At 41.5% G+C, this 15,006-nt stretch overlaps 1 protein-coding gene across 3 annotated transcripts in view; it reads right to left on the reverse strand.

Annotated features, from left to right (window-relative positions):
* The window catches only part of LOC129820062 (double C2-like domain-containing protein beta), a 310,308-nt gene that overhangs the window by 52,980 nt on the left and 242,322 nt on the right, over positions 1–15,006 (reverse strand). For all 3 annotated transcript variants that reach the window (XM_055876894.1, XM_055876902.1, XM_055876910.1), the window contains 2 exons: positions 12,446–12,520; positions 3,425–3,534 (listed from right to left, as the gene is read on the reverse strand). In XM_055876894.1, coding sequence (XP_055732869.1) covers positions 3,425–3,534; positions 12,446–12,520 — 185 coding nt within the window. The remainder of the gene's footprint in view (positions 1–3,424; positions 3,535–12,445; positions 12,521–15,006) is intronic.

Consider the following 15,006-nt stretch of genomic DNA (forward strand, 5'->3'; position numbering starts at 1 on the left):
AATGACTTTGAAGTTCATTCTTACAGCCCCTTGTTGATTATATCTTACATAATTAACTCCTCTGGGTCATTGCGGTGCCCAGTAAACCAATAATACACTGAAAGTTACAGTACTAACTCACAAGAGGGAGTAGTCAGCCCACACCAAAAGAACTAGATCCTGGAATTGGAAACACTATGCCATTGCACAAATGGTTTTAGAGGCAATGCTTGGAAGGTCACGGGTAACAAATCCCAAACTCTACGATATCGCAGAGCGCTCAGCAACACAATTAAAGCCCCATTAACAAGACAAACAATGCGACTGAGATGCAGAGAAGGAAGGAAGATCTGCACTCTGTTGAGGAACAAGTGTCTCTTTGTCATTGACTCTAGACATCATTATGCTTGTGATCCTGCCCATGACACCATTAGATGCAGATTAAAAGGAGACTGCATGAGTGGATAAAACAGATTAAAAAATACTAAAGTTGATTGACACGCCCACACGTCACATGGAGATGTCATTTCGAATATAGAATAGCTCTCTATTCCATAACATGGTTCTTGTGAAAGCTGTGTTTTCTACACGAGAGGATCCGCCACGAAATCACCACCATTGAAAGATGAGACTCACGCACACAACAGTGTTGTTTGTTTTGGTCTCCGGTATCCACAAGCCTTAAGGCAGTCGTTTGAATGCTCTGCCGTGGATGTACTAATTTCGAAGAGGTATTCTCACAAAACTGTCTGTCCAAACCGAAACGTTGAATTAAGCTAAAAATGTATAAGTCGGCACTAATGAAAGGGGAGACTCTCACGAATACGAAGGTGTCAGTTGTTTTATCTTTATGAAGCACACAGAGGAGTCGTCTGAAGGTAACCCGGTACCGGGCTGTAAAAACATAACGTGCATAGGGGATAAAACGTGCCACGAGTAAAATGACAAAACATGGGTGAAAAAAAAATTCTTCCCAGATACAAGACAGACACTAATCCTTATGATACATTTTTGGGCTGTCTGCTTTGCTATGTAAAACTGTGTTATTTGGTGTGTTGCTATGGTGTATAGCAGTAAAGGCTAAATTCAATATTTCATCAAATATATCTATTTTATTTTATCTACAAGGGTCCTAAAATTCAAATCAAATGTATAAATTATCCATTGTATGACCATCTTAAAACAATTCCATATGTTAGCTTAGTAGATACTGTGATCTAAGGGCTTACACCTAGTAAATGTCCTGTGAAAATCTCTTTTTTTAAAGTTTGTATTCTGTTATCTCATACCCAAATAATGTTGTTGACTCATCCTATACCTGTATTTGCGGCCAAAGCATAAATTGGAGAAATAACAACTAAAAAGCCCAACTTCAAACTTGTATCTCAAACAGACTGTTTAAAAAATGCTTGCTATTTCCTTACAGACTTTGATGTCATACTCCTGAGGTGGATGAGCTGGCCAATCAGTAGTCTACTTGCATGAATATTTTTAATTACCAGTAAACACCCACACCATTCCAACACATAGAATCTGCTTTTTAACATACTTAAATACCATTTTTTGAAAGGAAAACGATTTAATTAATATTGTAAGTAATTATAAGTCATATTTCATAGAAATCTGTAAACACTGGAAAGTGACTTTAAGGCCTGCAATATTGGACTTTTCTGATTCCTTTTGTTTATAGACTTCGAAAAATGTGGAGACCTCTTCACGATCTTGGCCTTGGTGTCAATCTAAATCGGATTCAATTCATCAGCTTGCATCCCTGAAATGACTCGCAACAATTTGATTGAATGCCAAGGTAAGCAGGCTAGGGGTTAGGCGTTATGTACAAAACCCTCTAACTCTAGTCACCCAGGCTCTCAACTCTGACTTTATTACTCTGCAGAGAGCAGAGGCGCTGGGGGATGGGCTCTCAATTGTTTTCAGCCACTCTGCCCTCTAACTTTTCACACATCTGCTTCTGGAACTCTCTGCTGACCAGGTCACCTGACCTGGTCAGCCAATCAGAAGTCTACCTGGGGTAGGAGATTAAACAGCATGATGATTACACAGGTGCACCTTGTGCTGGGGACAATAAAATACCACTCTAAATTGTGCAGTTTTGTCACACAACACAATGCCACAGATGTCTCAAGTTTTGAGGGAGCGTGCAATTGGCATGCTGACTGGAATTTCCAACAGAGCTGTTGCCAGAGAATTTAATGTTAATTTCTCGACTATAAACCGCCTCCAATGTCGTTTTAGAGAATTTGGCAGAACATCCAACCGGCTTCACATCCAGAGGTGGAGTTTCCCATGGCCGGTGATTTTAATGCAGGGAATTGGAAATCTGTTTTACCTCAATTTTACCAGCATGTCACCTGTGCAACTAGAGGTGACAAAACTCTAGAACACTTAAACTCCACACACAGAAACGCATACAAGGCCCTCCCTCGCCTTCCCTTTGGCAAATCAGACCATAACTCTATCCTGCTGCCTTCGCCTTCTCCTCTTCATCCAATAACATTGAGAAGTTGACCACATCAGTGACTGGCTTCAACTCTAAAGTCTAAACATTAGGCTATTTTTTATTGCTCGTTAGAAACATATGACTTGAACGTCCCCCCCCAAAACATTCCACTGGCACTCAGCCAACCAAGGATCATACAGTGAACATAATGTAGGCCGACCTGTTACACCTGACCCTTGTTACATTTAGCCCCGGTCTTCCCTATGCAATCAATGCCATTGGCGAGTGCTAACGCGCATAAATGGTGTCCAAGTAGGCTACACGTAACTATGTGTGTGGAAAACATTTCATCACAGTTAAGACATATAACTTGTTTATTATAGTCCATTTGTAACTCCACTCACTACTTGTAGCTGAATAGTTAGTTTGTTTGTGGCGTTGGTCTTCGCTAGCATAATGTTCAGGTCAGTAGCTAGCTAGCACTCACTCACATGAAAAGGGGCATGAGGGAAGCCATACAATGTTACATTTATCTTAGTAGTGAGAACACTCAGGAGCAGGCAATGTTGAAAAGTAATCTTTAGACATGTTGTACTTTTCTTAAATGTAGTTTTGTAATTGACTAAAACAAACAGGCAAGAAAATTGCATTTGAAAATAAGTTTTTGCTGTGAGCCAATGGGGTAACCTCGGTAACCACAGGTTGTTTCCCCCAAAGGCGGGCAGGGCCTCAACGTTCTATCTAATAACGACTTGGACTATAGCCCTTCTAATTCCTTACTGCTATAACTGCTAGCCTATGTTGCGATACTTCTATTAGCCTGCCTTTGCACTGTGTACTACTGCTGTGTACCACTGCTAGCATAGCACTATTAGCATTGCTATTACAAAGTCAATAGCCTGTAACGCCATTACACGCTCCTCTTTCGAGACCACCTCCAGTTGGTGTCGCTCATTTTCAAATTAGGTGATGGAGGGAGAAGGTTACCTGAGTGTTTTGCGGACCATATCCTCATCGGTGATGCCGTAGTAGGTCAGGGTCTCACTCCAGACAGGGTTGAGGGTGTTGCGCAGGGTCTTGGTGCGAAGTTTATTGGCCTGACAGAGAGAGAGAGAGAGAGCGAGCAAGCAAGAAAGAGATCGAAATAAAGATTGGGATTAGGTATTGACCTTTGCCCTCCACTCCATCATAGGCTGACCATGACACATAGGGCACAACAGAAGTCATTATCAGTTTACAGACAGTTTACGTGTCTTCTGTGCAGAACTCCGGGCTCTAACACATAACATATGACTACAGAGAGGGTTAAATCCCCAAGTCCCACCCTTCCTACTATGTCTGCTCCTCAACCATCTCCCCATCAGACTCTAATCTGTAATTCAGATGTAATCTGGAGATTGAAATGATTCTCGTCTCATCTCTATCAGTCTTCTTTTCAGGTTAACCTAGAGGTGTGAACAACGTCCCTGTGCACGATGGTGACGAAATCACCAGAGAATAGAGGACACGTTCTCGATTCTCGGGTGATTTTGTCAACACCAGAATCCAACAATAGCGACACATAAGGACAAAGCTGTGCATTTCTAAGACCTAGAATACAAATGCCAGATTGCAATTAAACAAAACAATAGGCATATCAACAAATGCTGGGAGCTTAATAGAGTCCCTTCAGAAAGAAGTTGCATATTCTGTGTTCAGTAATAGTGGTTAACATGATTTTTGAATGACTATCCCATCTCTGTAGCACACAAATACAATTATTTGTAAGGTTTCTTAATCAAGTAGTGAATTTCAAGCACAGATTCAACCATAAAGACCAGGGAGGATTTTCAATGCCTCACAAATGGCACCGATTGGTAGATATGTAAAAATTTAAAAGCTGACGCTGAATATCCCTTTGAGCATGGTGGTTACTAATTAGGTTTTGGATAGTGTATCAATACACCAAGTCACTACAAAGATACAGGCGTCCTTCCTAACTCAGTTGCCGGAGAGGAAGGAAACTGCTCAGGGATCCCACCTTGAGGCAGTTACAGAGTTCAATGGTTTTGATATGAGAAAACAGACTATGGAAAAACAACATTGTAGTTCCTACACAATACTAACCTAAATTACAGTGAAAATGAAGCCTGTACAGAAAAAAAATATTCCAAATCATCCATCCTGTTTACAAAAAGGCACTTAAGTAATACTGCAAAGAAATTGGCAAAGAAAATACACTTTTTGTTCTGTATACAAAGAGTTATGTTTGGGGCAAATCCAACACATCATTGAGTACCACTCTTCATATTTTCAAGCATGATGGTGGCTGCATCATGTTATGGGTATGCTTGTCATCGGCAAGGACTAGTGAGTTTTTTAGAATACAAATAAACAAAATACAGTGATAAACAAAAACAAAATCCTAGAGGAAAACCTAGTTCAGTCTGCCTTCCAACAGACACTGGGAGACGAATGCACCTTTCAGCAGGACAATAACCTAAAAGACAAGGCCAAATCTACACTGGAGTTGCTTACCAAGACGACATTGGATGTCCCTGAAAGACTTAAATACAGCTTTGACTTAAATCGGCTTGAAAATCTATGGCAAGACTTGAACATGGCTGTCTAGCAATGATCAACAATAAAGTTGTCGAACTTGTTCTCAACTAGCTTACCTGGTTAAATAAAGGTGAAGAAAAAAAAACTTGAACATTTAAATGGGCAAACACTGTACAATCCAGGTATGCAAAACTCTTAGAGACTTATAATCGCCTCAAAAGGTGCCTTTACAAAATATTGACTCAGGGCTGTGAATACTTATGCAAAAGAGATATTTCTGTATTTCATTGTCAATTAATTAGCAACAATTTATAAAAACATGTATTCACTGTCATTATTGACTATTGTGTGTGAGAGAAAAAATATTCAGGCTATAACCCAACAAAATGTGGAATAAGTCAAAGGGTATGAATACTTTCTGAAGGCACTGTAAGTAAGCAATTATTAATTCCAGTAGGTTTGATTTAAAAAAGTTTGAACAATAAGATCCCCTGTTGTATTCGTCTATCACGGCGCTGTGGTGCTTTGTTTTCGCTCTATAAAGATAGTGGCTGTGCCTCGTTCGTTAGAGGCTGACATGTTGGACTCTATTTTTAAAAAACCTAACGCAATGGTAAATAGTGCTATAGTTCTGGATGGTGTCAGTAATATTGTAGCTATTTTCATAGCCCAAATTATGAGGATAATAGCTTACAGTGGTGCGAATGGGCTGGGTTTTGATGAGTAAACAAGTTGTTGGTGTGATGAGGGTTAAACCAAGGCCTCATCCTTTTAAAGGGTTAATTAAATTATGTTATGATAAACTGTAAGCTCTCCTCTTCTAATAGACCTCTGTGTGTGTATTAACACTTGTTTTGAGTATTGTGCCCTTCAGACATTATCAGAAGGTGGAAACCGCCTCCGTTCATACATACTCCTCCTGTCTGGGCCCCACCTGGCTATCTGAGGTTCCGAGAATACGACTGGTTTTCTGAGAACACAAGGCTGCAGCAGACCTGATGAAAACAGCCACCTGTCAGAAGATGCTTGGACACGTTCACCTTGTAATGACCCTATACTTGTGATGAAAGGTCAAGTTTTGGTCAAACCCACTTCTGAGCTTTAATTGCTGATAAGATGGTTGCTGCTGTCAGGGGGAGGTTAGATTTATTCAAACGTTGTTGCCAGGGAAACTCACGCCAGGAGGACTGGGAGAGGCTATTAGTTACAGGATGTCTTAGACATTTTGCAGAACCTGGGGAGAGCCATCATATACTGTACTTTGTGCCAACTTCTGCCTACAATTGTATTACTAAAGGATAATTTGAATACTGTGTTTCTTTTCCATTACTAATGTATGTTTGATAATTATATAGACCTGATCATTTGTTGAAGAAATTGACCGACAAGGGCTTGGCCACTCACTGGCCAATCAACTCGTTCCATGGCTTAATACTCTGTTTGTCTCAAGTTCTGTAGGTTATTGACGGTCTTTGTGTAGTCATCAAGTCCAATTCGGTTGGGGGCAAGGAATATTCTCCTCCTGGTTGATTGTGGGTTGAGACTACCATTTATTAAATAGCATAGGCCACAATAACGAGTAATAGCAACAGTAAAAAAAAAATCATATCCAGTGTTTGTTCAATAGCGTATGCGTGTAGTGTTGACGGCCAAAATATAGCCTAAAGTTGATACTGCCTTATAGGACAGAATCATTTAAATAGGTTTGGAGGAGCACGTCTTTGGTAACCGGATGAGAGGCGCTCTGGAGAGATCCACTCTTAGGTTTTAGAGTGTGGATACTTGAACAAGCATTTGCGTGTGTGTTTTAGGATGTGCAGTATATTTTAAATTCAAGGCACTCTGACGAATAGACCATTTAAACACCTTTTATGGACAGGCTACTTTGCAAGGCCAGGATAAAAAACGCATTGCTGTTAAACCAGACTTCATTATAGTAGCCAAGGCGTCGGGTAAGGGTAGCCTATGTATGGAGGGCCTGGTTTTTAATCATATGAAACGGAAAACAAGCAATCCGTTTAAAACAACAACAATATTTCTAAATACTGTAGGATGGGCTTAGAAGCATGATATCATAAATCACCTCTCTCGTTCCATGGCACTGGGTGCACGCGTAGTCCTAAATGTCTTTACGCATAACATTATAAACATCCTGTCAATTGTATTGTTGCCTTTGTGCGAGGCCGATGAAAAATATATATCTCTGCAGTTGATATGGCATCATAGGAGGACTGAATGGTTTGGAGTAGCGTGTCTTTGGTAATCGGATGAGGGGCGCTCTTTGTAAATGGGGACGGATAGCCTACTTGAACAAGCAAAATGAAGTATGCAGGTGTGTGAATTGTGAATAATGAAAAGGCATGGAGGGCAAAAACATCCAAAATATCTCAGAGTAATCTCAGTAAACCCTTTATTCAGAGGCTACGTACTTGGCTAATGGCCAGGATAAAAAGACACACCAATGCGATGCTGCTAAACCAGCCTTGATTAAGTGGAGGCTATCCTTGGTTTTTAGTCAAATTAAATGACATGATGGGAAACAAATCTTATTTTTTCCGTTTCCAAATACAAGATTCATCAGCACAAAAGGCACATCTCTCGTTCCATGCATGGGCACTGTGTGTCATGGCTAGATAGGCCGCACATACCCTCTCAAAATCTATGCCGTTTTCAACTGAGTTACCGTTGAGACCTGCTTTTTATGGGTCGTAAAAATCAAATTGTCGCCTCCCGGGTGGCGCAGTGGTCTAGAGCACTGCATCGCAGCGCTAGCTGTGCCACCAGAGTCTCTGGGTTCGCGCCCAGGCTCTGTCGCAGCAGGCCGCGACCGGGAGGTCCGTGGGGCGAAGCACAATTGGCCTAGCGTCGTCCGGGTTAGGGAGGGTTTGGCCAGTAGGGATATCCTTGTCTCATCGCGCTCCAGCGACTCCTGTGGCGGGCCGGGCGCAGTGCGTGCTAACCAAGGGGGGCGGGTGCACGGTGTTTCCTCCGACACATTGGTGTGGCTGGCTTCCGGGTTGGAGGCGAGCTGTGTTAAGAAGTGCGGCTTAGTTGGGTTGTGCTTCGGAGGACGCATGGCTTTCGACCTTCGTCTCTCCCGAGCCCGTACGGGAGTTGTAGCGACGAGACAAGATAGTAATTACTAGCGATTGGATACCACGAAAATTGGGGAGAAAAGGGGGGGAAAAAAATAATATATATATATAAAAAAATATATATGAAATTGTCACTTTTGCGCTTGCTTTTTAAAGACACCTCAAATATTGCCACCCCTCCCACCTCAGCGCAAGTGAGCTGATGTTAGACAGGTAAATTGCCAAACCTGGCGTTAGGGTGGGAAAATGCCAGTGTGCCAGTATTTACATGACAAATTTGCAAACTAAGGTGTGTTTGACACTTTCACCTCAGCGCCAGATGAAAAATAAAGCCTGTGGAGATAACTGATCACCATATGATGTGAGAGATGTGAGAGACACATTTATTCATGAACAATAGCCAGCAATATATCAACCTGTCTGCCTACCAGTGCCTTGACTAATCATCAAATTAAATAAATATACCAATAGCAATCAATGCATGCTGATTGTATTCGCTAGTTATCACCAGCAACTTACAATCAGTGCATTCAACTAAGGTAGGTAAGACAAGCACATACGTAGTATACATGGCTTTGATTATCACTACAATCTGCAAAGTAGTGCCATTGTATGGCTGCTGACTGGGATCGATGCAGGATGGAACAGTAAGAATAGAATTCCACAGTGATGAATCACACATTCAATGGCCATTACATCTCTTGTCAAGAGGAAGTATCTCTGTGTTCTATATCTTTGTCTGCATCTGCAGCATCAGCCTCTGGTCACGAATCATTTGTGATAAGAGTGAGGTTGGATATTTCATTAAAATAGAGAGTTCTGTATGCCTCTTTCCCTTACATCCCAAAACTTTAATCTGACATGCACGTACAAAGAGCTGTCACATACATACAGTACATTTGTATCAATACTCAAAATGCTTATATAAACATGTGTCTAAGTGCACAACATAAACACCATACCATAATGTAACAGCACCTTAAAAACATTTAAAATACAATGCATAAGTGCTTAAGGCAAACACCAAAAACCATATATGTAATATAACAAAACGTCAATAAATCTCAATGGGTAAACCCTTTAAAGAAACGTCAATGCTTATATGTTGACTTGTCAGGAAGATGCTATATAGCTTTTACACTGTATTGTGCTCTTTATAGAAAGTTCTGGATCAACTCCTACCACAGAGTTTCATTACTATGCTACACTTCCCTCCATTTTATCGATTGGAGAAGCACATTGCTCTGTGGTGGATTTCACGGGCCCACACATTCTGCTAGGGAACAGTGTTGAGTTGAACAAAACAGCAAGCTGATATTGTGTGTGGTAGTGAGAAATGGACAGTGAAGAACAATGTCTGTTGCATTTAATCGGTTAACTGGCATGAATATTTGGTGCTGAGTCGACGCATATTAATGTTCCCCAGAACAAAGCAGCAGCTGATTCATATCTGAAACGCCACACAAATAACCAGAGCACCGTGTCTATCTAGCGGTCTCTGGGACCAGAGTTGGACACCATTGCTGAGGCAAGGTTTAAGTTTTGATAAAAAAGGGAAGTGAATTCCACTCTGTATGTAATGTAATCCTTTTATTGGGACGGATATAGTTATTAAGTAAGGGGGAGACTGATGAGATGTGTGCAGACCTCGTGAGCTGAGGAGGTCAACGCAGGGATTTAAATTATGAACCCAGTTTTCGCAACAGGCATGCACAGTCCGGAGTTGGCTGCATTTTACCGCTAGACCAAACTCAGACACAAGCAAATGTTATTCTGGGGGAAATTCTCTGGCGGCACATCTCTCTGTCTGGACCACTTGATGGCCGCCTTTAACAAGTAGTGAGGAACATCTGCGGCTAGTCACAGCTGCCATGTTTGTGGTGTAATTTCAGGCCCCCAAATGAAACAGCGCCCATATGCTTGACTTTCAAGCCCAATCAATTACCTAATAATGGTCTGATGGAGAGTCCACTCGGAGGTCAAGATGTCCGAACGGTTGGGGACAGCATGACTGATTTAGAGAACCCTTATTGGCAGCTGCTAAGTGGATTGTTGGCACAAGAGAAGGCTAGCCCACGGAGACCAAGGTGGCACAAGAATTACAGTATGACTAGACGACAGTCCTTCGTGGTTGGGAGACGGTCATTTATTAACAGCGCCTGAGTTTTCCACCACCATCAATAAAACACCAAATGATGGGAGTCATCTTGGAAGAAGGGTTTTGCATCCCTCCAGACACTTGTAGAATCTATGCCAAGGCGCATTGAAGCTATTCTGGGGGCTCGTGGTGGCCCAACACCCTATTAAAACATTTTATGTTGGTGTTTCCTTTATTTTGGCAGTTAACTATATATCCATAGCTTCTATAACGGGGCATGATAGTGTCTGTTAATTTCCAATAATCAGACATGACACCATCTGATATGACAGCATATGCATTAACGCATAACTGTATTTAGATTATTAAAGGGAAATTACACCAAAATCAAAGTTTATCAGATGTTTTCAAAAGTAGCCTAATGTCAAGGTAAGTCCACATCACATATGCGCCTCGAGTGAACAGAAAAGATAAAAGTACTGTAAATCTGGAAATTATATGGTGCTTATCTTTCCCATTCATTTTGAACGGTGTCATATCACTGGAACGACAACACAGACGGGCTTGGACATGAACATATCTCAACAGAAGACCATGTGTAATACCGTTGCTCTTGAGGATCTTTGTTCAGCGTTATAATGTCCATGAAACCCATAACAGATGTATCATATCTGAATGAGCCAATTGGAAGCTGAGAATGTGGCCATAATGGTGTGATGGCCTGATTGAGAGTTTAGCCAGGACACTGGGGTTAACACCCCTATTCTTACTCTTATAATAAGTGCCATGGGATCTTTAGTGACCACAGAGACTCAGGACATCCATTTTAACGTCCCATCTGAAAGACGGCACCCTACGCAGGGCAATGTCCCCTTCACTGCCCCAGGGCATTGGGATCTCCTTAGACCAGGGGGAAGAGTGCCCCCTACTGGATCTCCAACACCACTTCCAGCAGCATCTGGAAGTGGCAGTGGGATGCAGGGTGGTATGCTGCAGGCTACCTGTAATTAAACAATCCCAAGGTACTATGCCTTCTGCTGACATTTTAAAAACAAAATGACAGCAAATGTGTTACGATAGTTTTAGATCAAAAAATCTTTAAGATTTGAATGTGTATTTCAGACTAACATTCATAACGGATGGTGTAACATCCATAATGGGATTTATCCCCCTGTAAAGTAATAATGCAAATCTTTTCAAAAGGATTGTTTTTGTGTTCAGCAAAGCCTTTCCTTCGAAATGGCTATCCATGTTTTATTCATGTTATGTTCCTCCAAAAACGTGTCCCTTTAATGTAACATCCATAATACATCTTATTTGCTTTATTTCTTCAACATGCAATTATTTAGAAGTCAGCTTTTTTGGGGGAAAAAACACTCACCACAAGGGGTACTATAGACACACACATCAAAAGTTGTATTTATATTTTTTGGTCCATTCTGTGAGACATTAAAGTTGTGATTTGCATGCAAATGTAACATCCATAACACTGGAATCTCCCTACTTTTATAATAGATGTGTATGAACCATAATAATTGGTGGGGTGCTTACATTTGTCCCATATCGCAATCCCCCGTGACACCCTTGGAAAGTGGGTAGAGAGCCAGGGATCAGCCGTTATTGACGGCGAACCTGGTGCAATTAGAGTTCAGTGCCTTGCTCAAGGGGACATAGACAGAGTTTTTCACCTGGTCGGCTCGGGGATTCAAACCTGCAACCTTTCGGTTACTGACCCAATGCTCTTAACCACCAGGCTACCTGCCACCATCCCACAACATTTGAGGTAAACAGTTAGACCTATACTCCCGTAGTGTCCCTTAAACATGAGTACAACATGAGTTTTCGACTCTCTCTCTCTACCGCACCTGCTGTCTCTAACTCTGAACGATCGGCTATGAAAAGCCAACTGACATTTACTCCTGAGGTGCTGACCTGTTGCACCCTCTACAACCACTGTGATTATTATTATTTGACCCTGCTGGTCATCTATGAACGTTTGAACATCTTGGCCATGTACTGTTATAATCTCCACCGGGCACAGCCAGAAGAGGACTGGTCACCCCTCAGAGCCTGGTTCCTCTCTAGGTTTCTTCCTAGGTTCCTTCCTTTCTAGGGAGTTTTTTTCTAGCCACCGTGCTTCTACATCTGCATTGCTTGCTGTTTGGGGTTTTAGGCTGGGTTTCTGTATAGCACTTTGTTACATCGGCTGATGTAAAAAGGGCTTTACAAATAAACGTGATTGATTGATTGAGGTATAATAAGACAGGTACGTACCTTACTGGCCCCAGGCAGTAGGTGCAGTTTGACATACGGATCTGAGAGCCCGTTGTGGTCCATGGGTTTGAGCCCCTGTGGGAGAGACAGACAGATGGTGTCGAAAGAGAGGCCGTTCACAAGGTAGTATGACAGCGCATCACAAGGTAGTATGACAGCGCATCACAAGGTAGTATATGACAGCGCATCACAACATAGACCTTCATGATAATATTTCCAAATGTGACTACACTAAAATGAAAACTACACCTCCACCAGCCAACACAACAACAAAAAAACTCGTTGAAACATGTCAGACACACAAGGCCAATGCTGGATGCCTGACATCCAATTTAAGTCAAAGACTTTTGTTTCTGACATGTGCACAACCTCCTCAGAATAACAATAGCCATGTCCGCTAATTAGAAAGGCTAGAGGTGAGACCTGTTCCACGGCTGGCAAAATAACTTGAATGCTTTTCCATAAACAAAAACATTTTAGAATGCGTTGACAGAGACTGAACTCTACGTGTAAGTAAATCAAGTAATTAACAAACACACAAAGCAGCCTACAGCAACTCTGCAACCTGACAATGAGAGGTGTAGATGGTACCTAAGCAATTCATCTGGGGACTATTTCCATCGTATGGAAAACAGCACAAGGATAATTCCGCTCAGACTGGGATCATCCTCTCAAAATGACTTTGTCAGAATGTGCTTATCCGCCATAAATGAGCTCCTCATCCGACACCTCTTTTCTGTTAAGATGATTGATGTTCTATGCCTATCGTCAGCTTTCCCCGTTAGTAAAAGGACGCAGATAAATCACAATACATGGGATCGTCTCCTTCCATGAATCAGAGGATAAAAAATCTGCCAAACCCTTATCCAGATAGGAAGAATAGAAAGGGAGACATAAAGACAACGTCATAATCAGATTGACTTCTAGGTAATTTCAACAGAAGGACACATCTCAACATTACTTGTCCTGCAGGTTGGTTTAATGTCATCGCCTGCCTATGGCTTGTTTAAGTGTGATCTTGATCCCCTATCTCACGTTGTCAATTATTACTCTGTATTAATAATTAACTTGAGAGATAACTGTTTATTTTGTGACAGTATTATAGACATTGATTGACAAATCTACAAATAGGGACATTGCTGATACATTGCTTGGTTGCAGCTTTCATGAAACCAGAGCCAAAAACAAAAGTCACATTTTCAAACACTTGATTTCCTCAGCCCTATGGCATGATATTGCAGACAGGCATGGTCATGGTGCTGCAGGTCCAATCAATGAAGGCCTGGCTAGAGAGAGAGGGCGAGAGCTTGATTGAATGGTGTTGAGAAACACTGAGAACCTCTTATACATGTGAACTGTCACTTTAAACGGCAACTAGTAGCTGTGGAAGTGTGGAAGAAAATGAGCCTATAGATAAATGGTACGTCTGGCTCATCAGCAGCCAATCAATGCACATCGGAGCTGCAATATCATAGGTAGGTTATCTTTCCTTCTCTACAAACTGAAAAAGATTGGTTGTATGTGCTGTAAAGCACAACGTACAGGATTACTCAGAATAGGATATGACTTCTAGCTCCCATCCATATAACAAATGCAACATGCCTCATTGGCATGCATGCAGTCCAAAAAGGTGAGTACAAAAACAAGGCCTCAGAAAACAGCCAACCATCTTTCTCAGTCTCGAACATGCTTGGGCTTTGCTTTCTTTTCAAAATGGGATCAGCCAGGATGACATGAATAGAACGATCCTTTCAAAAGGTAACCCACTCTCTATGGTGTGTGCTAGGATTGATCATTTTGATTAGAACAGAGGAAGTAGGGCGCACACCACCAACCAGTCCTTCACGTTGAGTCATATCTAATGGGCCAGGAGGAACTTACTTTAGCACATATGTTTTGGGAATATCCCTGGGACTATGTTTTGGGAATAGCCGGATACCTATGTATCTTGTTTCACCTTTCAGAGAGAAAACTTTGTATGAAAATGCAATGGAGATGTTCAACATTAATCTCTCATATCAGCTGAGGTGTTCTGGCTTTTTTACACTAGAATGAACTGTATAGGACAATCTATACACATGTACATATGGATTTTGTATTGTAGATATGTGGTACTAGACTAGTGGCCTGAGGGAACATACTTAATGTGTTGTGAAAAGTGTTATGACATGTAATGTCACATTATATTTTAATTGCATATAACTCCCTTAATGTTGCTGGACCGCAGGAAGAGACTGGGATCCTTAATAAATAAAAATACAGTGCTACCTGCAGCAAAGTTATTTGATGTGGCTGTCTGCAAATGAATATGGATGTCCTGAAAAGAGATGACAAAGGAGTGAAATCTCTACGGCAAACACAGAGATAGACAGCATCCATAAAAGAGTGGATGAATTGATTTAAATAGACTCAGGCCTTGGCAGTTGTTGCTTTTCTACTACTGATACCGGCTTCACAAAACAATTCATTATTTGGTGAGTCATAACAACTCACCTAGCCATGCTAAGCGAATCTTTATAGATCTCCCTATACCAACCAAACGCCATTGATGTACAGTATCA

Source organism: Salvelinus fontinalis, chromosome 2 (genome assembly GCF_029448725.1).
Source record: "Salvelinus fontinalis isolate EN_2023a chromosome 2, ASM2944872v1, whole genome shotgun sequence".
NCBI classification, from domain to species: domain Eukaryota; kingdom Metazoa; phylum Chordata; class Actinopteri; order Salmoniformes; family Salmonidae; genus Salvelinus; species Salvelinus fontinalis.